The 22428-nt window shown below is 57.7% G+C and overlaps 1 protein-coding gene across 1 annotated transcript in view; it reads right to left on the bottom strand.

Annotated features, from left to right (window-relative positions):
- Positions 1 to 22428, bottom strand: part of COL4A2 (collagen type IV alpha 2 chain) — a 182075-nt gene that overhangs the window by 125241 nt on the left and 34406 nt on the right. Inside the window, 1 exon segment of the mRNA XM_027776199.1 lies at positions 4014 to 4094. Within this exon segment, the coding sequence (XP_027632000.1) occupies positions 4014 to 4094 (81 nt within the window).

Below are 22428 nucleotides of genomic sequence, written 5' to 3'. Positions count from 1 at the left end.
GTTTAAGCCACTCGTTCCAGGGCCCACGATGGGGCCTCTCTTGTTCCCACCATGGTCGGACAGGCCTTTGGTCATCTCGCTAGTTCCCTGAGCCTGGAACTAGACCCAGGACCGTACTGTGGACTCCTGGAGGTCCTGATTGCCTTAGGCAAAAAGGTGTTCTGTGAACACAAACCTGGCTAAATGATTGAAATAATGAAGTGAAATGGAGCTTACTTGGAAACAAAAGCCTTTTACAACCTTTCTTTCTTTTTTAACATTTATTTATCTACTTATTTGTTATGGTTTTTGGGCCACTGGGTCCAGGACTTGAACCAGGTTGGCCGCATGGAGTCCAGCGCCTCAGCCACCAGGTGCGCCGCCGGCTCGCTCACGTGGGCTGGTATGCAGTGGGAAGCCGCCTGCGTGGCAGGTCCGTGCTCTCCCCGTCTGGCCGTTACTTCAGCGACTGCGCCCTTGGTTCTTACCCCTGCGGAGCGCTGCCCTGCTCCGACAGGAATGCTGCAAGAAATTTGCTTGGGGTTCACCATTCGGCCACCTGCCGTCTCCATGCGTCTGCAGAGGACAGAGCGGAGCATGGAGTGGATGCAGGCGGGCAGCCTGCCCCACAGCAGGCCCAGGCAGAGTACGGACGTCCCCATGTGCCCCCCGTGGGCAGCTAGGACTGGGACCTGTGCTGTCTGCTAATGTAATTCCCTTTGTGTTCACGAAGCACTGAAGAGGCCTGCAGAAAATTCGCTGGGAATCACAGCTCTGGAACAAAAGGAGTGAAAGCTCCTGTCATCTCCGCTGTGTGCTCTCCCCCACCTCGGAGATCTCATGCCTGCAGATTAACGTGGGCGAAGGGAGTCCAGACGCAAACGATTATCGTGTTGGAAACAGAGTTCCTCTCCAGCCCCCAGATGTGAGTTTTTTCTGGACTCTGCCACAATGGGGGTGAGAGTCAGGCCAGCCACTCACGGTCTGCGAGAGCGGAAGGACGGGGGCAGAAAGCAGCTCCCAGCTCTGCCTAGGCGGGGCCATGTGCCACACGTGCCTGGTGCTGTGGCTCCCTGGAGTCATCCGTGGGGCTGACGGGTCTGCCCGTGAGAAGCAAGGCTCTCTCTGCCATGAGAATCGGGGCTCGCCACGTCTGGGTAGAAAGCCAGACTCAGTAAATTCCGCACCAAACTCATCTACTCGGTAACACGAGGATTCACTCGGAAGGGAAATCCAGAGCACGTCTGCGATTTCTGCTGGGGGCTGATGGTTATCTGGTGACACAGTCTCTGATGCTGGCGTCACCACGCAGAGGCTCAGATGAGCTGGGTACCGTGCCCATATAAGGCCGACCAGCCAGCACTCGGGGAGCGGGCGTCTGCACCGGGCGGGCGTGCTCTCTGCTGCTGCAGTGGCTCTGCCGGGAACATATGGCCCCGGACCCCGGGGAGCTGTGGGAAAGAACTAGCTGTGCACGCAGCCGACAGCGGCTCTGCCCGAGCGCTATTTTTGTGTTACATTACTTACAGAACTGTGTCACTCCAGCAGCAGGGCAGGAACGACCCGGCTTCCTGCAGACACACTTGGGAAAGCCTGCTTGCTAACATGCAGTCCGGCCGCAGACGCCGGGTGTGCACCGGACAGAGACCGAGCTTCGATGCGTGCTTAGCGAGGACGCAGTGGTCCGGACAGGCAGTATCTGCACGAACGTGCCAGATAAACCCGCAGTGGTCTGCACGCCCCGGGTGGTGGGGAAGGTTTCAGCGATTCCCGCCTGTCACCCTTTGTCACCCTGTTGATCAGCATCTGGCAGCACACCTGTTAACTGGACAGCTCTGTGTGCCCGGCGCGGGGTCCCCATGGGCCTGCAGCAGCGCGGGTCTCAGGTGCCATGGTGGCGCCTGACTTTTCTCAGCATGAGGGAAGTCAGACGTGGCACCTGGTATGCCCCCTGCGGTGTCCAGGCACACGGAGGGCCCTGCAGTCCAGGCCCCAAGTGGGGTGTCACCTGGCTCTGTGTGTTGGGCAAACTACTCAGACAACCGCCAAATCGCAGCTCGGGCCGTTCGGTGTGTGAGCCTGCCTGAGTGCCTAGGGCAAAGGCATCCCCCGACCGAGTTGTGGGTCATTCCTGTGGACCAAGTTAACCAGAGGGTTTCCGGTCGTCACTTCACTCGGGTGTTTGCTTCCCGAGGGGCACTGTTAATAAAAGCTCTTGAGACCTGTACTGTACATTTACCAAATTTTACAGACCCGGAGACCCTGAGCGGGCCCCTCCGGACAAGCTCTTTGAAGGACCTATGGCATCATGTAAGTGCGGTGTCGCCTGGTGAAACAACCAGAACTCGCGGTCTTCGCTGGGCAGTAACGGTCTTCTAAAGGCATTATGGAAATTCAAAAAATATTGACTCTGTATCAAATAATCATAGAAAGTGAAAAAGAACAGACTCAGTAACCTTCTACTCAGCTTGTCTGGATTCTGTTTGGCTGATTATGTGGACAAGAATGCAGCGTCTCTCTGGAGTCTCACCCCACCCGCAACTTGCCCACTGTGAACGGACCTGCTCCGGTCCATATAAGGCCGAGCCGGCCCGGCTCCTGGAGCCAGCTGCAGCACACACTCTCACGGCCACTGCGGGAGCATCGCTGGGAAAATCTATAGCCGGGGCCCAGGGGATGTGAAATCTCGTAAATGGCTTCCTTATATTTCAAAATATGTGTCCTTCTGAAGTGCTGGTAAATGATCCACACGGAGTAACTCCTCAAACAAAGCACCCCGCTCCGACTCCAAGTAAGAAGCCTGCTCTAAGACTCTGAGCCGCGGCGTGTGCTGAGCACTGCACGCGGAGGAACCTTGCTCTGGTGGCAGGAAGCCTCCATGACTGTGCTTTGCCGCAGAGTAACCATCCGTCACAGGCTGGCACGTCAAAGGACTGCCACGCCGGCACGAAGGTCCCCGTGGCAAACTTCCCCTGTGTGATTCCGGATGGACTCGGCTGGGAGAGGAGCCTGTGGCCCACGGCCAGCGCGGAGCCGAGCTCCATGGGCGGTGGAGCGCCAGCGGCTCCTTCAAACACTGGCTTCAGGTTCCACTCAGCGACACTCAGGGCGGGTCCAGTTCTGACCCCAGTAACCAGTGGCTCTCACACACGACACGTGCCGGGTGAAGGTGCGGATAAGCCTGGTCCTGGAGGGGACAGAGGGAGACACCACCCTCCCTGCCACCAAATTCGCACGATGGGCTTGTGCGGGAAACCATGGTGTTTAGATTTGATTTGAGTTTTGGATTATTGCCATTGTTTGTCAGAGACAGACAGAGAGGGAAAGTGAAAAGTCACCCCCAGTGAGGACGGTCACACCACACTCCCTTCTCCTCCATCCTCTCGGGATTCTGGGCACACACACACCTGTGCCCGGCTTTCCCAGTCACTGCAGATGGCCAAGTGGGAGCCCAGTGCCTTAACCACCGTGCCACCCACTGGCCTAATGACAGCTTTTAAATGAACCAATGCCAGGACTCAAACAGAAGTTTATGTTTTTAAATTTGCCAGAGAGCACATGTGTTCACCAGAGAGAGACAGGCACAGAGAGTACGTGAGAAAGCCCAGGGGGACACGGCCACACCCAATCCCTTCCCTCCATTTCCCTCCATGCGGGATATGGGCACACACGCACAGGCCTGGAGCTGCTCAAGCTCCTGCGTCCGGGCCTTGGATCACGTAGCTGCCCGTGTGGGATCAGCCCTCCAGCACCATGCCGTGGTCCTAAACACCAGTTCAAAGGCAACAGAATGACACGCCAGTCCCTGAACGACCGCATTAGACTCAACACTGGTCAACATTTCCAATCCGCGGTCTTTTCTCTTTCTTCTCTATGAAACGAAAAAGGCTACCCAGGGAACTGTTCCTGCAACCCAGCAGAGACCGCATCGGTGCCACGTCCGCACAAAGTGCGTGTGACTTCCTTGGGCCGCATCAGTGCTCGGGTGCAGCGGGACCCAGGGAGGCCGTGGGCAGTACACGGCGACGACTTACCCGTCCTCCTTTCTCGGGGTAGCACTGGCAGCCCCCGCTGCAGTCTCTCCCTCCACAGGGCACGTCGAACTTCTTCACACCCTGCAAACGAGACACAAAGCAAGAAAACGTTACCCAAAACGCTGTCAATGGCAATCTGTCGGATACATCTGCTGACAGTCCTTCCAACCCTAACGACTCTTCAAACAGCCAAGACGCCTTTTAAAAGGAGGCTTTAAATTTCAGAGTTATTTTAGGTTCACAGCAAAACGGAGTGGATGGTACAGGGGTGTCCCAAATGCCCCCATGTCCACGCCCAGCCTCTCACTGTCACCATCCACAAGTGACGGCTTGCACTGGTGCGGCACTCTCACGGTTAACAGGACACACTCTAAGTGTATTAATTCCATGGCACCAGCCTTTCAAAGTGCCTACTAAGTGCTAGATGCTGAGCCCTGGGGCTGGAAAGTTGAGAACGTTCCCAGAACCCAGGGTGGCTCGTGACAAGAAATCACAGCAGGTGTCCGGGCTGTGCATGAACAAGACGCTCCCCGCATACGAAGCCGAGCTCCATTCTGCCTGGAAGTCAGGGTGATCCCCGTGGGCTCCAGGGGGCCGGCGAGGGCAGCCATGCCCCATCGCGGACACCCACAGACTGTGAGCGCGGGGTTCCATGACAGCGCGCCCCCCTTACCTCATGGCGGGAGCCCGTTCCTCCCCTGCACCCTTCAGGACACTGAGCAGGACAAAGCCATGCAGCCAGTGGGTGCCACCGTTGAGCTTTGGGTCAAAAGCCAAGGCAGAGCTCTACAACCAGCTGAGCAGAAAGCTCGGGACTCGGCCGGACGGTGCCCACGGCAAGGCCGTTCCCACCTTCATCTCCACATTCCACGCCAGACGGACTGGGCGCCCATGGGCAGAGAGGTTCCTGAACCCTTCCTCTCAGAACACCATGACAAGGACGCTGCAACCTGACAGCGTCAGCCCCGGCCCCTCTCCCACCAGGTGACCAGAGGAACCTTCCACCAGGTGTGTTCTGGCAGCCCTTACCCCACACAGGTGAATCCCAGCCTGGCTCCTCCCACCCATCTCGGAAGCCCATCGCAAAGCCTATCCGGCAGGAGTCACAGGGTGGGGGGAGCCTGGGCACGTGTGGCCTCCAGCCAGATCTCAGCACACCTGTAAAGCTCACGACCACGGTCCCTTCCCTGGGATGAACAAAGTGCAGTTCCCACACCTCCCACGGCCTCCTATGTGAGGTCCCAGTGACGAGGCAGGGTGATTACCCAGGGACTGGTCAGCTTCTGTGACAGCACATGTGCCAGAGCGTGCCTGTCCCCGCCGGGTGACCAGCGTTGGTGCAGGGTGCAGACTGCAGAGCCGCGGCCCCCTGCACCTGCTCAGCACAGGCTCCCGGGGGCAGCGCCAGGTGGGCAGGGCAAGGCCACCCAGAGCTGACCTGGCGCTTGGCCGCGACTCGCGCGCGGGTGCAGAAGGCGCCTCCTGGCCACAGTCGGCGGTTTGTACTGGGGAGGGCCCTCCTGGGCACTGCCGTTCCCCTGTGTTTATGTAGTTGATCAGTGGTACGGACGGCGTCGGTCATCACTTCAAAGTTCCTAAGTGCCTGAAAGTCTCACGCCGTGACGCCAATTCCTCAAAAGCATGCTGAATCTTCTTGCTTGTATTCTGTCCTGACCAAGGCAGTCCACTCAAGCTCCACAGCGTAAAAGGAAATGTGCCTAAACCCTTTCATGCCCTCTCAGCAGGAGTCTGGTACTTGCCAGTCCTTCAAAGTTTTAGTGCTCATCTACAAGGCGCTCGTAACTCCTGCGTCTGAACACGTGGGTTTTAGAAACCCAGCTCTACACCAAGCCTGGCTTTCTGGAGGACTGCCCTCTGGCCCCAGGGTCAAGGTCCCATGGCCATGCTTCAGAGTCGGTGCCTTGGCACGTGTCCCTCGCTTACCCAGTAAGTCCTGTCCGGTAGTGCAGGAAGGGTCAGGGGAATGTCTTACTCTAAAGTATAAACTCATAGTCTCCATCCGTGCTTCAAATGCTATTTTTAATTTTGACGTTTAGAGCCATTTTCCAAATCTTTGTACATAAATCAATGGTGGGAATGATTTTAATGGCTTCAAATCGATCCAGCAGACTCCCTAGTCTAGGCTTCGGATATTCAATGGAAGGAGTTATAAAAATGAGTTCATAAACCTGGTCAAAATCAAACGGCACGGTTTCGCTTTTGGAGCTCAGACTCATAGCGAAGGCAGACACCACTCAGCTTCCACCCGGCTCACCCGTGGGCGGATGGCTCGGACTCCGTGTCACGGCACTGAGAGACAGCCCTCCCGCCCTGCTGTGTGGGAGCGTGCGTGCACGCATGTGCGCCTGTGTTCCCACCAGCACCTTATCTGCCCTGAACTGACACTCGGATACTTCTGGCATTTACAAGGCCCTGAGCAGCACACACTGGGATGCCAGAGCCCCAGGAGGAACGAGAACTGTTTGCTTATCAGACTGCTTGCTCCAGACGGACGAGTCATCAGCCTGGGCCTCATGTTCCCTGAAAGATAGGGGCTCTAGAACATTTTCAAGATGCAAATGCCTTCCTGTGGCATTTGGATGAGGAGTGTGGGAACTGCTGGGTGGGGTGCTGGGTCTGGGCTCCAGCCCCTCCCCTCAGACAGAAGAGTTCTCAAAACCCTCACTGACTGCCACCCATGCCCCAGGCTCACGGCCACGCCTTGTCTTCATTGTTCAATGCAACTTAAAGACAACCAGGATCCAACTTCCTGTCCTGTCCTTACACAAATAACCCATTTCCTCCCTCCCTTCCTCCCCTCCCAGTGGGGGCTGCCTACCACCCTTAACGACAAGAAACCAGCCTGTCCATATGTAACTTTTATTTATTCATCATCATCACTATTTAATTTGCTATAGAATACATGACTCACCAGAGAGAGAGGGAGAGAGAGAGAGAGAGAGAGAGAGAGAGAGGGAGAGAGAGAGAAAGCCTCCAGGTCCAAGACTTGAACTGCACTTGGCTGTGTGGGAGTCCAGCGCCTTAACTACCATGCCATTTGCTGGTCTGGGCCCAGTATGCTTTAATATTCTTTATAGAATCCTTATAGGTCTCTCTAAACATTTCACATTTCTCTTTCTACAAAATCACAGTTTAAAAAAGGTAACGTCGGGGCCAGATGCAGCGGCCATGGCCCTGCACTCCCACAGGGTCAACCGCAGTGTGAGTCCTGGACCTGGCAGCTTGAAACTCACAGTGTGCGTGCCCAAAACCCCAGAGGAGAACGGAGAAGGAACTGCAGTGTGGCCTTCCCCACGGGGGCTTTTTTCTCACTCTCTCCCTCTCCATCTCTCCGTGTCTCTGGTGAGCGCACGCGCCCTATAGCAAAAATCTCTCTCAAAAGTAAAAAAGCAAATAAGGTAACACCGACGGAATCCTGCACCCATGTGCTCAGCGAAGTCCGAATTGCCACGGGCAGCCATGCGCAGAGCACTGCTCCAACTGCACACTCTCCACGGCCCCTGCAGGAGGCCGGCCATTGCTTCGCCATGAAGCAGTTCGGGGGGGACACAGTTCTGGGCCAGGGGCTCCCAGGGACCCTGCTCTTGGTGTGGAAAGGGCTCTGCTTCCTCAGACCATGCCACGCCCACTGGCTGAGCTGTCAAACTCTTTCACTTAATTAGGATGTCCTTCAAGACCAAAAAGGACTCTGGGCCCAGGTGTACTGGTCATTCCGAAGACTGGCAAAACTGGTGAGGGTCCACCCACTCTCACTCCCGGGCCATGGGCTGTGCTGCGCTCTGGGCATACAGTGGGCACAGGCTGGAATCACCTCTGCCTTGGAGCATGGGGATGCAGAGGCAGGAAGTGGACCAAGCAGCAGACAAGGGGCCTGCCTCCCTTAAGTTCCTGCGTGCCCTGAAGAAGGTGGCAGCTAGAGGGGAGGAAGGCAGTGGTGGCACATGCAAGTCACACAACGCGATAACAAGACAGGGCAGCCGCACTCAGCTCTCCAGTCTGGGCTGGGCTACGCCCATCACCGCCCATCACCCTGACCCCCACCTCCATGAGGCCCACCTCGCTGCCACTCAGCCCGAGGCCCTCATGGCTGTGACAGAGGGGGCAGGTGACCCAGCCTCCAGGCCTGTGATGACAAGGCCCCCACACTCTCCCCAGCAGGGACCTGAGAACATCCTGCATGAGGGCGGAGTCTGGAGCCCCTTGGGAAGCCCCGACGCTGCTGTTTCTTGTCTTCGGCTCAGGGCTCCACTGCATCCCTGCCGCCTTACCGTCCCTGGGTTGGCACCCGTAGCTCGGGGCTCCACGGCATCCCTGCCGCCTTACCGTCCCTGGGTCGGCACCCGTAGCCTTGTGGCCTGAGAGCCGGCAGACGCCCAGATGTGGGACCTATCGACTGCGGCCCTGCATTCCACATTATGAACGGAGCTTGGGGGGTTCATACTTAAGTCCTTCAGCAAATGGATGGACACTCACAGGGGCTGTTACCCACTCAGCTGGAGGCCAGGCCCCATCTGACACATCGCTCCTTGACACGGTAGTGGAATTAAGGAGGCTGGGCGGGGCCATTGCAGAGCAAGGGACAGGGACGATAAGTCAAGTATTATCATAGGCTCTTGACATCTTCCGTGGTGTGGAACCTATGGAGTGGTGTTGAAAAATAAAGGTGAACCACACGTGTTAGAAGCAAGACGGAGTAAGACCAGAGACGCCCAGCAGACTGAGTCTGAGCTGCAGGAAGAGAAGACCGAGTCATCCCTGTTGCGTCCTGGCAAGGGAGGAGCAGAAGGAGCCATGGCCAGCAGAGAAACGTGGGCCGGCAAGTGGGGCGGCACTGGATGGGCAATTTGAGGACACGCGTCCTGAAGTGCCATTCAGAGTGCTGGGGAACAGGAGGGGCAGGAGAGGGAGGTGGGTCAGAAGCAGGAACGTGGCCATGTGGCAGCAAGGTCCTCAGTCCCCATGTGGCTGTGGCACTTCTCCTGTCTGCACCCTGCCTCTCCCAGTGTCTGGTAGCTGGGGATGCAGGCTCCACCCAGATTTCCTGGATCAAAACTTGCTTTTTTTTTTTTTTTTTTTGCTATGGGGCATGTGTGCTCGCCAGAGACAAATGGAGAGAGAGAAAGAGAGAGAGAGAGAGAGAGAGCGAAGTGAGAAATCACTCCCCCTCGGGGAGGATGGCCACACCACAATCCCTTCTTCTCCACTCTCCTCTTGGGACTGGGTACACATGCATGCATGCTGGGTGTGTTTTTCAAGCCGCTCGGTCTGGACTAGAACCATGGAGTTGGCCATATGGATCCAGTGCTTTAACCACAGTGCCACCTGTGGCCCCTGAACCCGCCTTGTAACATGGCTCCCATGTAAGCACGTGAGGATGGTGGCTGGACCGGCCCGTGGAAGACGAGAAAAGCGCCCCCACTGAACCATCTGCACTGGTGGGGTAGAAGGGCGTGTGTTCCAGGACTGAGTTCCACCCTTGCGGCCTTGGCCTCCCTCTGCCCCTGCCTCTGTGTGTTCAGGACAGGTGAGCACCCGGGCCTCGATTCTGAGCGTCTCATTGGCCAACGGGTAAATAAACCTTGTTTTCTTTTCCTTACTCAAAACATCCTTTTAGGGCTCTTCTTTTTTTGCTAGATTTTCTCCTGCTCTGAGCTGGTAGCTGGGCTTTGCTGTGCTAATTAGAGTGCAGGAATTGGAAATGACCTGGATTGCTTTAGCGCCAACTGGCAACGTAAAGGCATGAGATGTATTTTCTGGAAGCCTTAGATCATATTCTACTGGACTGGAATGCAGCAGGCACCGTTTCCAGGTGCATTCCAGTGGAAAGCTCGCAGTGAGTATTTCGTCGACCTTTTATATGGGAATTCTTTTCCATGGAGTCTTATCTGAATCTTGGCATCGTCACATTAGAAAGATTTGAAAATCTGAGTATTTGCGTGGGCATTCATCCCAGATGCAAAATTCCTCTAGATGTGTTCGAGAGTCCTTCGTCTTTTGTCTCTGGAGGGCTGGAGTCATGGAACCTCCTAAGGAAAACCAGGCTCCAGGCAGAGTGGGACAGCTCCTTGCCTTGGGCCTGGGCCCTCAGCTGCAGTGAGGGGTCAGAGGAGCTCAGCTGCGGCAGCTGCGGGATTAAGGGAACATCCGGTCCGTGGGGCACTGGCCCTGCTCTCCCTGGAGTAGCCCTTGGCACTGAGAAGCAAGTGTCACGTTGCTGGCATGAGGGATGGTGCCGGGGGAGGAAGTGCTGTGCCTTTGCCACCTGGTGCAAAGGGGGACCCTCTGTGGACAGTGAAGAAGGGGCCCCATTTCAAGATGCCCAGAGACCTGCTCACTGCCACTCCTCCCAATGGCAGGCTTGCACTTATATTTAGGACATTTAAAAATAGGTTTATGTAACAACGTGAATGCCAAACAATAAAGCACATGAAAGACTTAGGCTGTCCAAGGCTGCTTCTGTAACTGCCGGGCTGAACGGTCTTTTCATTTAGGACGGACCCACAGAAAGGCGTGCATTTTTCTGCAGAGGTGTATCGTTTAAGGCTGGCACAATGAACACGAGTGAGGGGGAAATGCTGGCCTTGGCGCTACCGGCATGTACAAAATGAGTATTGACACACGTACATGAAGATGCAAGAACAAAACTCATCTGTCCTGAAACAAAGCCTACTGTTCTCCATGTGTCCCAAGAAAAGTCTTGTCCAAGGAAGCCTTTCTAAGACAAATGCCACCGGCCGCAGACAGCAGGCTCTGGGAGGACTGACAGATCCTTTACCACGGGATGCCCTGGCACAGCCCACCTCCTTACCAGGCAGCAGCGAGCAGCCCATTCTGAGTGACATGAAAGGGAAGCACCGCCTGTGGCTAGCCGGCAAGCAGCCTTCCCATTTTAAGGCAAAGTGCAAAACCCACACGTCTTTGTCTCTGTCTTCGCCACAAGTCCCATCCAGCTGGACCCTGCATCATTCTTTTTCTTTTTGAAGAGTTTTTTTTTTCTTTTTTTTGCTATAGGGCGTGTGCGTTCGCCAGACAGAGAGAGAGAGAGAGAGAGAGAGACAGAGAGAGAGAAAGCGAGAAATCACCACCCAGGGGGGATGGCCACGCCACAATTGGGGCACACACGCTCCCGGCCCCGGCATGAGTTTTAAGCCATGGGTCCGGGACGCGAACCGCGGTCGACTACATGGGAGTCCAGCGACACAGCCATTACGCTAACTGCTGGTCCCCAGTCATTCTTTTAATACAGAAAGAGGCCAACAAAGGAGAAAGGCAGCTGGGTACAAGCGTCCCAATGACTGCGAGTTTATCAAAACGGGAAATATAAGCCATTTCCGCACAGACAGCTTTAGGAATGAAGGAAATAATTCCAGAGTGGAATTAGTAAGACGGGCACATGGAAGAGGAAGTGCGGACGGAGCCCTCCTCCCCACACCGTGGGCCGGGTCCAGGCCGAGTCAGGCTCCCTTATTCAACAGCGGTTCAAGGGCGCCCCAGATGCACTCACTCTAGCAAGGCCCTAACATTGCAGCCAGCTGGAGACGGCGGAGTAGCTGGTGGGCAGGCTCACGCTCAGAGAAGGTGCCGAGGCTCTGTGACGGAGTGCCGGTGTTCCCGCAGTCACGCGGAACCGAGGGCTGGAGGAAGGAGGCTGGGCTGCACTCGGGACAGGAGGACCAGAAGAAATGGCGACAAGCCCGCTTACTCAGGCCACACGGACACCTGTGGCACGCCGCAGTCACGTCCCCGGCCCTCATCACCCGGGCAGAGCCAGGCACTCTATAGCCAAGGTCTCTCAGAGGAAGTGAGCGGAGAGAGCCCTGGCATCTGACCAGCTGGGGCAGCCGCTGGCAGGCACAGAGCCTGGGGCCAAAGGCTGGGGCCGGGACATCCCGGACACAGACTAGGCCGAGTGACAGGTGAATGGGCAACTCAGGGATGGAGGAGGGCGGGAGGCGGCCTGAGAGGGAGGGTACAGAAGAGGCGAGGTTGGCCATGGAGACTCCAAGCCGAGGGGGGCGAGGCAAAGGGGCGAGGCGAAAGGCAGAGCCCAGCAGAGAAGTGACCAAACCTTTTGAAACCACAGGGCTCTTGGCCCAATGAGGACAGTCAGAGTCCCCTCAGTCCTCCTCATCCCGGGCGCTCGAGCCTTGGGGGGGTGGGGGGTTGGCATCAGGCTCCCAGCGCCGGCTCCAGGTATAGGGGCCAGGGTAGGAGCCAGCACTGCCCAGAAATGACTTGCCCAGGGCCAGGTGACCTCAGCACATGGGTGGCCCGTGCCTGCAGTTGACGACAAGCAGCCAGTGGCAGGGCAGGCTGGGGATGGGCATTCTCTGTCACTCTTGCACCCTCGCCGTCTCTTCCTGGTCACCCTCTCCCCCTTCTAGGGTGAAAGGTGGAATCTGAGCATGGCTCCTCACCAGCGAGCAGGGTGGTGGGAGGGCCCCCCAGCGTGGAGTAGTTGAGGCAGGGGCTGACTCGACACTAAGCCGCTGTGGGCAGGGGCTTGGCGCTCTGGCCAGGGCCCTCTCGCTTTCTTAGAGCAGCGTGGTCCTCCCCCGCGGATGAGTGAGGCCTCACTGGCTGGACGGCTTTGCTAGGTGCTGGGTGCAGATCTGCAGACACCTCGGCATGGACCATCTGGTCCAGGGACTTGGGACCCAGGCAGTGAGGACCCGAAAAGTGGTCTGGCCGAGGCTGCTGCAGGGGCAGGCAGGCGGGACCAGAGACCACCCGGCTGGGCATGAAGCATGACAAGGACGCCTTGACGTGTAGGGCATTTCTGCTTCGAAGCTAAAGGGCTCCCCGTCTACCGCGTGCGGTCCTCCTGCCCTGCCGTCTACGGGCTCGCTCACTTGTTCTTCCTCAGTCCCTCCAAACGGAGCCTCTCACCTCTGGCGGGGCCCGCTGCCTGTCCTGCTGGGTAAGCCAGCACAGATGGCGCTAAGACAGAGCATTTACGTTCACCGCGGTTTACATACACTTATGAACCCATGGCTGAATTCTGTTGTGAATAGGGTTTCATTCACTTGGTTCCAAAAGCTGATCTTGAATGACTTCCGGTCTGGGGTTCCCAAGGCTTTGAGTTACAAATGAAACAAAGCCCCGAAAGTCTCCAGTGAGAAGCTCTTACCCCTCTCCAGCTCTGAAATTGCTGTGGAAGCCTCCCCCGGTCACAGTGCCCTGAGCTGGTCCCTGTGGCAGCATGAGATCCTGGGATCTGCCCCAGCACACGTGGAGAGCCCTCAGGGAGGGTGGCCTGGTCATGGGTCACTGACACTTTCCCTCTGGAAGGCATCACAAAGTCTGCGTCATTGAGAGCCAGTGTGCACGCCAGCGGCCTTTCCATGTGCACACACACACGCACACGCACGCTCATGGCACTCGTGCGTGGCCAGGTGCAATGAAGTCGTATTCCGGACTTCTGCTCAGTCCCTGCGCCGCGAGCCGACATGGCCGACCTCCGGAAATCACCCTTCCTCGCCATCTCCTTCCACCCAGCTTGTCCCCCTTCAGGTTTTACTAACCTCAACGTGTGGCTAGGTGGGCCCTTCCCTGGATGGTCTTCTGGATAGACCCCTCTGTGTACACCGCATGTGCTCTGCTCACAGCCCACGTGGCCTCCCAGGTCCGCCGCGTTCCTGGCTTACCCCCAGACCTGCCGCACAGGTCTGTCCTTTGCCTCCGCGCTCCCTCCACTCGTTTCTCCTCTTCTCTTTTTCTCTTTTTGTTTAGGTCTTTGCCATAGTACACCTGCACTCTCTGGGGGGTGGGGTGGGGAAGAGACAGTGAGAAAGCACCTCCCAGGGGGGATGGCCGTGCTACAATCCCTTCTCTATTCTCCTCTCAAGACTTAGGGCACACACACACCTGCCACGATTTTCAAGCCTCCAGGTCTGGGACGCAAGCTGCGGTCAACTGTGAGAATCCAGCACCTCAACCTGCATGCCACCTGCTGGCCCTCCATCCACTCTCCAAGTCCCTTCCTTTTCCACTCCAACCAAGTATTGCACAGGAGGGCAGAATGTTAAGGGTTAAAGGACCCAGCACACACACTGCCAGTTTCTCATCCTCCCCTAAGAGCACGCTTTGCCATGCCGTGCCTGCAGCTCGGAGTGCTCCCCTCGGCTGCTCGGCCCCACCGGTGTGACCGAGACCCGCTCACACCAGCCATGCTCCCTTGGGAACAGAGAAAGTCCAACCCACGTTGACTCGACATTTCACCCCCATTCATTCTCTTAGGGTACGGGCATTTTGGCCACAAGGCGACGCAGGACCATGTCTGGAATCCTCTATTCCATCAAACCACACACGGGCTGACAGGCTGGGCAGCGGGTGCTGGAGCAGACCACTCCGGCTGCACGGCCTGCACTGCCCAGTAACCTCCCAGCTTAGCGGGTACACTACTCCCAGCAGGCCGACGCTGCAGCGAATCCAGGGCTCTGCTGTGAGCCGTGGCGCAGATTCACGGGAAGAGGCTGAGCTGCACAGAAGGGCAGCGTGCCCAGCGGTGGGGAGAAGCCGTGACACTGCGAGAGCGAGTGGCCGGATGAGGCCAGGGGAGAATGCTGGGGCGTGGCCGCTTGTCCCCGGTCAGGCCCCTCAGCAGCGCGGTGCGCGTTGGTCACTTCGTCTCCGGCCACTCGGCTCCCTGGTGGGCCGAGCTCCACTCCGGGAATCGGCACGCATGAACTAATGTGACTTTCGTTTCACACGGACGTTGCCCCCGATGGCTGCCCACCAGGGAGTTTCAGAGAAGCGGTCCCCAACCTTTCCGGCACCAGGACCTGGTTTTGTGGAAGACAATTTTCCCTGGACTGCGGTGGGTGGGGATGGGGACGGGGGCGTGGTTTCCGATGACTCAAGCGCATCGCATTTACCCGCACTTTACGTGTGCTGTAATACACGAGGGAACGACCACACAGCTCTCCTGACGCCCAGGCAGTGCGAGCCTGGAGCCTTCCTGCATGAACTTCCCGGGGCTCCTGTGAGAACCTGATGGCAGCACTGGCCTGACTGGGCGGCGCTCAGGTGGTGGTGTGAGCTTGGGGAGTGCTGTGAACTTGGACGAGGCTCCCCTCGCTCGCCGTGCTCACCTGCGGCTGCTGGCCTGGTTCCTGCAGTGGTCTGTGGCCGGGGACCGGGGACCCCGTGTTAGGGAAAAGGGACCTGAACAGAGCGGCCTCCTTGTGGATTCTGCACTCGCTGCTCAATTCCGACGTGTCCGTGTTCTCACTAGATAAACAAGAAACCTGGCCACACTAAAGGCGACCTTTTATAAAGACCATCACCCAGTCATACAGCCTCGGGGACTCTGTTCTGTTTCAGTATGGAGCAGAACACGTCAGCAGGAGCTTCCACTTCTTGTTCAAGAGGCCACCGGTATAATTACAGCTAGAAATGAGTCCCCAGTCTTAGAAATAGCTGCAGGACAGAATTTCATGTCTCATATTTAGAACAGATTCCCGTGACATCTCGGAGCTGTTCTGTTTATACCCGGCTCACCTGGTAGAGACTGTCTACCGAGACGTCGTCTAACACAGGCGTTAGCTCACACAGAACCTGCCTTACACTTTAGTTGTTTTTATAGCACGTCAGTTCTCGGTCCCTCTGGCAGTGGGTAAGAATGCGTCGTAGCGTTGGCATCTCAGTCTGAACCAAACAGTCGAGGCTGTTTGCAAGAAACAAAGCGAACTCATCTCTTGCCGTGATTATCCCAGCTCGAGAGCTTTGTCCAAAGCCCCCCCTCTAAACTGAATTTGGGGAAAAACCCCGAGAAGGGCGGCATGAGGCCGTCGTGCACCCCTGCAGGACACAATGAGGGCTCTGTTCTAGCTGGGTGAGGCCGGACTGGGCAGGGAAGGTGCCCGTCTGCACGGGCAGGCACGGGGCTGCCTGCTGCCGCCCGGGCAGGCTCTGGCGGGATGCCTGGGGTTCATCTCTGCACCCCAGACAAAGTCCCAAGGCCAAGGGGCTGAGGTCGCCATGCCGGGGCACTCGCAGCACCTGCCTGCCAGGCTGATGGGCGGGAATTTCTGCACTCTGTCGCGCTCCCCGTGTACACCCTGCTGAAGCCATGGCGCCTGGCAGCTTTCCGAAGGCAGGTATCCGTGTCCTCCGCATCAGCAGTGCTGTGGATTCCTGTGCCGTGAACTCATGCTTCGTTTTCACTGCACTGTGCAATCACTCAGAAACCTCTCGCCGGGCCAGGAGAACACAGTAGCAGTCAGAGGCTGGCTGGCGTGACATTCGTGTGTGGGTCATCCTCGGGGAGGCTTGGCAGTGAGCGCTCAAACCCGGTCTGCACCGCAGTGCATTGTGGGCATGTTTGGCTGTCCGAAGCACTGCAGGGGCCCACAGTCAATCACTGCACTGCTGACCCGCAGTGTGCAGGTTGCCCTGGGGTTTGGGTGCTGACCTCCTCAGTCAGGCTAATTGAGAAGGGGCTCGCACGCCTTCGTAGGTGCGACCATCTGGGTGTTTGCACCGGGGCTGGGCAGTCGTAGCTTTTTTGCCTGTTCTTTCCTTTCCTAGGCTGGTGAGTGAGGACAGTTCATTGTTCCAGTCTTCATGTCCTTCATCTGGAGTGGGGGTGAGAAGGTGGGTCTCCTGAGCCCTGGAGTGATTCTGTTTCGTGTCTGTGCCTGCAGACAGGGCGTCCAGGCCGGTGTGGGGATCTCGGCTGCTCTAGACCCACTCTGCACCAAGCGGTGGACATCTGGAGGGGGCTCTGCCCGAGGTACATGGGTGCCAGGCTGGCCTGCAGTGGGCTGGCCTCATGAGAGATGCTCACCCGTGCCCCTCGCTTCCTCATTTACAACGTGGGTGGGCCGTGGTAGGGTGAAGGGACGTGCCTGTGGGAAGTGCCTGGGGCTGGGCCTGGTGGCCAGCAGGAGTGGCTCGGGACCATGTTCCCAGCTCCCTGCTGTCTCCCCGCCAGCGGAAGATGCCAGAGTCCGCCCACACCTACTCTGCAGACCTAGAGCGCGACCCTCGCTGTCTCCGCTGTTTGGGGAGATCGGGTGTTTTGGGCATTTCGAAACTTCCATTCGACATGATGCACAGACTGTGCACCTGCATAGGCCGGGTCTCCAGAAATGTCATAGAAAGTGCAGGCCAGGAGAGGCGACGTGTGCGACGACAGGGGTACTTCGCGCCAGCATAAACTTACGGGCTCTAGTCGTGTGTCCATGGCCTTTTTGAAGTCTCCTCGTGTAGGTTACAGAATGAAGCTTGGGAAGATGACCACTGGGGTCCCACACACCATCAGTTTCCCTGTGCTCACGTTTGGAAAGGCAAGTCCGTCTTTAGTGAGGGCCCTCTTAGCTGCCCACTCCTCTCCTTGCTCTTGTTTCCTCTGAACTCAGTGAACAGCTGGCCTGGGTATCATTTAAGCAGTCAGCCACGCTGAGCCTTGTGCCCAAGGTCAACCAAGAGCTCAGGTCACCGGGGTGGAAGCCAGGTCCCCTGTTGCTGTTGGCTACCACAAGCTTAAGATAAAATTCCCCGAAGATGACCAAGCCCTCACCCGCCTGCACCGGAGCGCTGCCGCACCAGAAACAGTGAACACGCGGAGATCTAAACGGTGAGCATGCGGGGGCGCAGGCGGCGAGCACGCCGGGGCCTAAACACCCGAAGTACGTCAGTGCCGTCATCGGCCTTTCTTTCCCATCCGCTCTCGGTGTGCTCCTGTTCCTTCCTAACACAGTGTGGGCCACACAGAGCAGTCGGCAGGAAGTCTGCTGCACTCTGGCAACATGGCAGACCTGGAGGCAGGGAGACCGACCGGGCCCAGAGGCCTGCAGGAGGAGGACTGTCCCGGCTCGCGGCCTGGCCGTGCACTTACACGGACTCCGCTCGGTGGACCAAGTGCGCCTGATCTGTGATCCTGACAGTGCGTTACTGAGTTGTCCCCACCAGCGCAGACAGACACTCCTCCGGAATGCTTCTAGAAAGTGCCTGGGAGAGCCCGCTAAGTCACCAGCGACCGGAGGGCCAAGACGCAGGCCCTTTGTCCCCCAGAGAACGTGAGGGCCGTTCTTCCCGAACCCCGGTTGACGTCAGCCCTGACCACTTTCTGCATCTAGGTGCATGCACTGGGGTTGCCCAGTGGGCCTCCTCCTCTCCCGTGACCTTCTGTAAAGTGCAGTCACGTGGGCAGTTTCAGACACTGCTCCAGAGAGACTGGGTGCCAGAATTCCCAACCATGGGTGGGGACGCTGGAAAACGCGGTGGCCACACTCTTTACAAGTGGGCGTGGAGGAAGCCGGGGCGTGGAGGGAGTGGGCCCGGCATTCCACGGCTGCACAGCCTGGGGTGGCCACCGGGCCTCTGTGCTGGGGCGTGCTAGCATGGCTGGTTTTAGGCTGCCCTTGCCACTGTTCCTCTCGGTGCTTCTTCCCCACCTCTGCCATGACTCAGGGCAGCCTTTACCCAGGCACCCCCGAGAAACCACGCCAGGAGCTACAGCTCCTGGACTCACCATGAGCAGCCAGGCACGGAGGAGGGGCCGGCACCTGCCTACCCGCGGCCGAGGACCTTCCCTTCCCCTAGTGGACAATCTCCTCCTACCCTGGCAGCAGTCTACCCGGCCCTAGCAAGATTCAGGGAGGGAAGGGGCCTTGGAGTCACCAGGTCACAAGCAGAGCGCCCCCTGACAAAGGCTGTACGGTCCGGGGCTGCAGGTACACACGCCAACCGAGCAACCGAGAACCGGGCGACACACCAGTCAGACACAGTGACCAGGAGGCCCTCCGGTGACCGGGCCCTCTCCAGCACTCTGTGCTCTAGGGCGTCTTGAGGAACTGTGGGAGGGCTCTGATTTCTGCTGGAATTGTCCAGAAGGACACTGGGCTAGGAGGAGCACCTTCCAGAAGGTGCTGCCCATGGGGCTTGGAGGCTGGGAGGACCCACCCGGAACGACCTTCCGTTAGAAGAGTCAGAGTGTCTAATGCTTGCTTTTCCCATCCCCACCGCTCCCCGATCTTCAACCCTCCTACCCCTTCGCTTTCTTCTCATCTTTGGAGTGAGAACACTGACAGGCAGTCGAGCGTGGCATGGCTCAGTTCTGGTTCTGGACAGGGCTGTCTGTGGCATTGGGAATGGCACCTGGTACCGTCGGGCCAGAGGGAGTCCGGCTCTGGGAACCGAGCGGCCCGTTATGACTTGCCTTTCCTCGCCCACCGGCAGGTCCCGAGCCGCAGTACCGACGTCACCCCGGCCGGGTGAGCTTGCTCCCACAGCGTCAGCGCCGTCGCTGTCTGCACCGAGTGGCGTGGCCACAAACCTAGGAACCTCGAAAGGCTCCTGGATCTCATGGCTCTAGCGAGCGTCCGTGCCCAGTTTCCGGAAGGCCTCTGACGCACCCCAGGCTGCCATTATTTGGGAAGGCTAGGTGCTTCCTTGGCACCCCTTCCTCCTCTGTCCCTCATTGACTCGTCCCTCCACTGAGCTCCCCAACATCCGTTGGGGGCCCAAGTACGGTGAATCACTGGACACCCCGAGTTCAAATGCCGGGTTTCTAGAACTGGAAAACGCTGACAAGATGATTAGAGGTCCCAGTCTCTGCTTAAGAAACATCTACCTTTTTTTAAAAAAAAGAATTATTTAGTTTTATTTACTATTATTTAAAAAATTTCCTTTATGACAAATGTGCTCACCAGAGAGAGACCGAGAGAGAGAGAGAGAGAGAGAGAGAGCGAGCGAGCCACTGGGTCCAGGACTCTAACCGCAGTCGGCCATACGGGCGTCCAGTGCCTTAACCACCGTGTCACCTGCCAGCCCCAGGAACAGCTACTCCTGACTCTTGTTCTTTTTTTCTCTGAGCCTTGGGCTTACAGATGAAGAGGATGTCGTGTCGGGAAGGCTGACAGGCACCTGGTAGACACAGCAAACAGGTTCGGGTTACCTGCGGGCTTCTCCCTCCCTTCCCAGAGGACCCTACTCCAATCCTACCCTGCAAGGAAGCAGGGCGCGGCAGGGCTTTCAGGTGGCTGCCAGGTGAGGTGCACACTGTATCTGGGATGGCTCCCTCCCACACCGGGGACCGCATCGCGGTACCAGCCGTGGTGAGAGGTGGCCTGCTGCGGCCCCTGTGACGACCAACTGCTCTGCTCTTCTAGAAACAGGATTTCTGTGTGAAAGTAAAAACCAAGCAAAACCAACCCAAGTGAAGAACAAGCGAGTGCACTGCACTGTGCGTGCCCGCATCTGGTCTCCACCTCCCAGGCTCAGCCCTGTTCTCACAAGGCGGGCACGTGGAAACGCGCCCGAGACCAGGGGCTCCACGTCGCCACGCAGCCTGTCTGACGGTCCGCAGAGGCCAGCCCGCGCTGTGAAGGTGGGCTGGCTCGCGGACTGCGATCCCTGAGCACCAACCTCTTCCTTGTGTGGGACACACAACTCTTCCAAAAACTGTCCTCAGACAGCGAACAACAAAACAAACTTGCTTTGTCGTCCAGCGCACGAGGTGGCCTTGGGCACAGCACAGCAGGGGGGAGCTTCCTGGAGGGGCCGACCTGGAGGGGGGCTCACTGGACACTTTCTCAGCTCTGTCTTCTGGGGGCGGAGGACAGGGCACCCTTCCCCAGGAAGCTCAGCGAGCAATGCAGGAAACAGTCCCTCCCTTGTCCAGCTGCAGGAGTGGCTGCGTGTCCTTGACATCCCATGCGCCTTCCTCCAGTCTTGCAGATAGCCCAGCCCTGGGTCCCAGTCTGGCTTCTCAGCCGTGCTGAGTCACCTTCTGTTCTAGAAGAGTGGCCCAGGATATGCCCCTGGGGCTCAGCGTTCTGGAGGAGGCTTTCTGTGACCCACACAACCTCTTCTGGGCCTTTTCCCCAGACCATGAGCTCCGGTCTCAAGCAGTGCCTCACTCTGCTGGATCGTGCTAACCGTTGGCCGCGTGGCCCTCCTGCTCCTTGCATCGCTCATGCCTGAGGTCACAGGGCACCTCCCTGTGGGTCTCAGCTCGAGCTCTTCCGGGGAAGCAGCTGGCTGACCCTGCTACTCCATGCTCCTTCAACCGACGGCACACATTTTCCTCTCGTTAGTGGAATAGAGAAACGCGTACAGGGTAGAAAACACACAGAAAGCCGACTCAGCGGGGGCCCACGAAAAGATCTAATTTAAAAATCAGGTGAGGGGCCAGCAGGTGGTGTGGAGGTTAAGGCACCGGATCCCCCGTGGCCAGCTGTGTGGTTTGAGTCCTGAACCTGGTGGCTTGAAAGTCATGCTGGGCATGTATGTGTGCATGTCCAAAATCCTGAGAGAATAAAGGAGAGGGATTGCAGCATGGTCTTCCCTGTGGAGGGTGATTTCTTTCTCTCTCTCTGTCTCCAGAGAGCGCATGCACCCTATAGCAAAAAACTAAAAGACAAATGAAAATCAGGCTAGGATACAATTAGCCATCGGTAGCCCCTATGGTGGTCGATGGCCCCTCTGGGACATCTGTGTGTGGTTCTGGACGCTCAGGAAGTCAGGTCTCCCTCCTCATTCAACAGTGAATGAGGACTTTCAGACGCAGACTCATGATACCCCGATTCCTCCAAAGCCTCTCATGTAGTTGCTGATGGGACCTTCGCAAGTTTAACAGTTAAAGCACTGCTTTGTCCAAGCTGTCCTGTAACGTGTCTGGGGGACACTGAGCACTAAGCATAGTGAGGTCACAAGGGTGACCTGAGCGGGGACCCACGCCCACACCCTGGGAAGCATCTAGAGTTGCCTCTGGACCATGCTCTGTGGGTTCCGAGGCAGCCCTCTCTGCCCACTCCCACTTCTGCTCCCGGCCCGGCAGAGGCAGCTGGACCACCAGGCCGTCTGTCACTCTGGGCGCTGGCGCTCGCCGGCTGTGGTCCCTAATGGCTCTTTTGGTTAGGACAGCCAGTGCCAGTGTTAGCTTTTCTGCTCCCAGTAGCAGGGTGCAGGGTCTCTTGCACCACCCATGGTGCTTTCCAAACGTGGCTGACTGACAGCATCACCGTGTTTGTTTCTAAAAACCCCAGTGCCTGTGCCCTATTCCAGTGCAGTCATGTCAGGAGCTCTCGGACTGCCTGGTGGCTGTTGGAAACTGAAGCACACAGCGCAGCGAGCACGGACAGACACCCCCGTGTGCAGAGCACCGTAGGCGTCCGCGCGTCTCTCTCAGCCACACACGCGTCTTTCTCATTATCTCCCCTGGCCCCGTCCATCCTCGGCCTTCGGCCCCATCCATCCTTGGCCTGCTGCAGACCCCACTGCTACCAGTCCCAGCGCTCAGGACAGCATTGGGGGCCTCTGTCGAAATCCCCAGAACCCGAGTGAGTGTCCCAAGAAGGTACACATGGGGCCACCACATGGCCGGGACAGGAAGCCCCTGAGATAAGGCAGCCGGAGCCTGACATAGGAGCTTTGAAAGGTAATG

Source organism: Tupaia chinensis, unplaced genomic scaffold, assembly GCF_000334495.1.
Source record: "Tupaia chinensis unplaced genomic scaffold, TupChi_1.0 Scaffold000644_1, whole genome shotgun sequence".
Lineage (NCBI taxonomy): Eukaryota > Metazoa > Chordata > Mammalia > Scandentia > Tupaiidae > Tupaia > Tupaia belangeri.
Note: the sequence above shows the minus strand (reverse complement) of the source record. Positions and strands in the feature narration are given on the sequence as shown.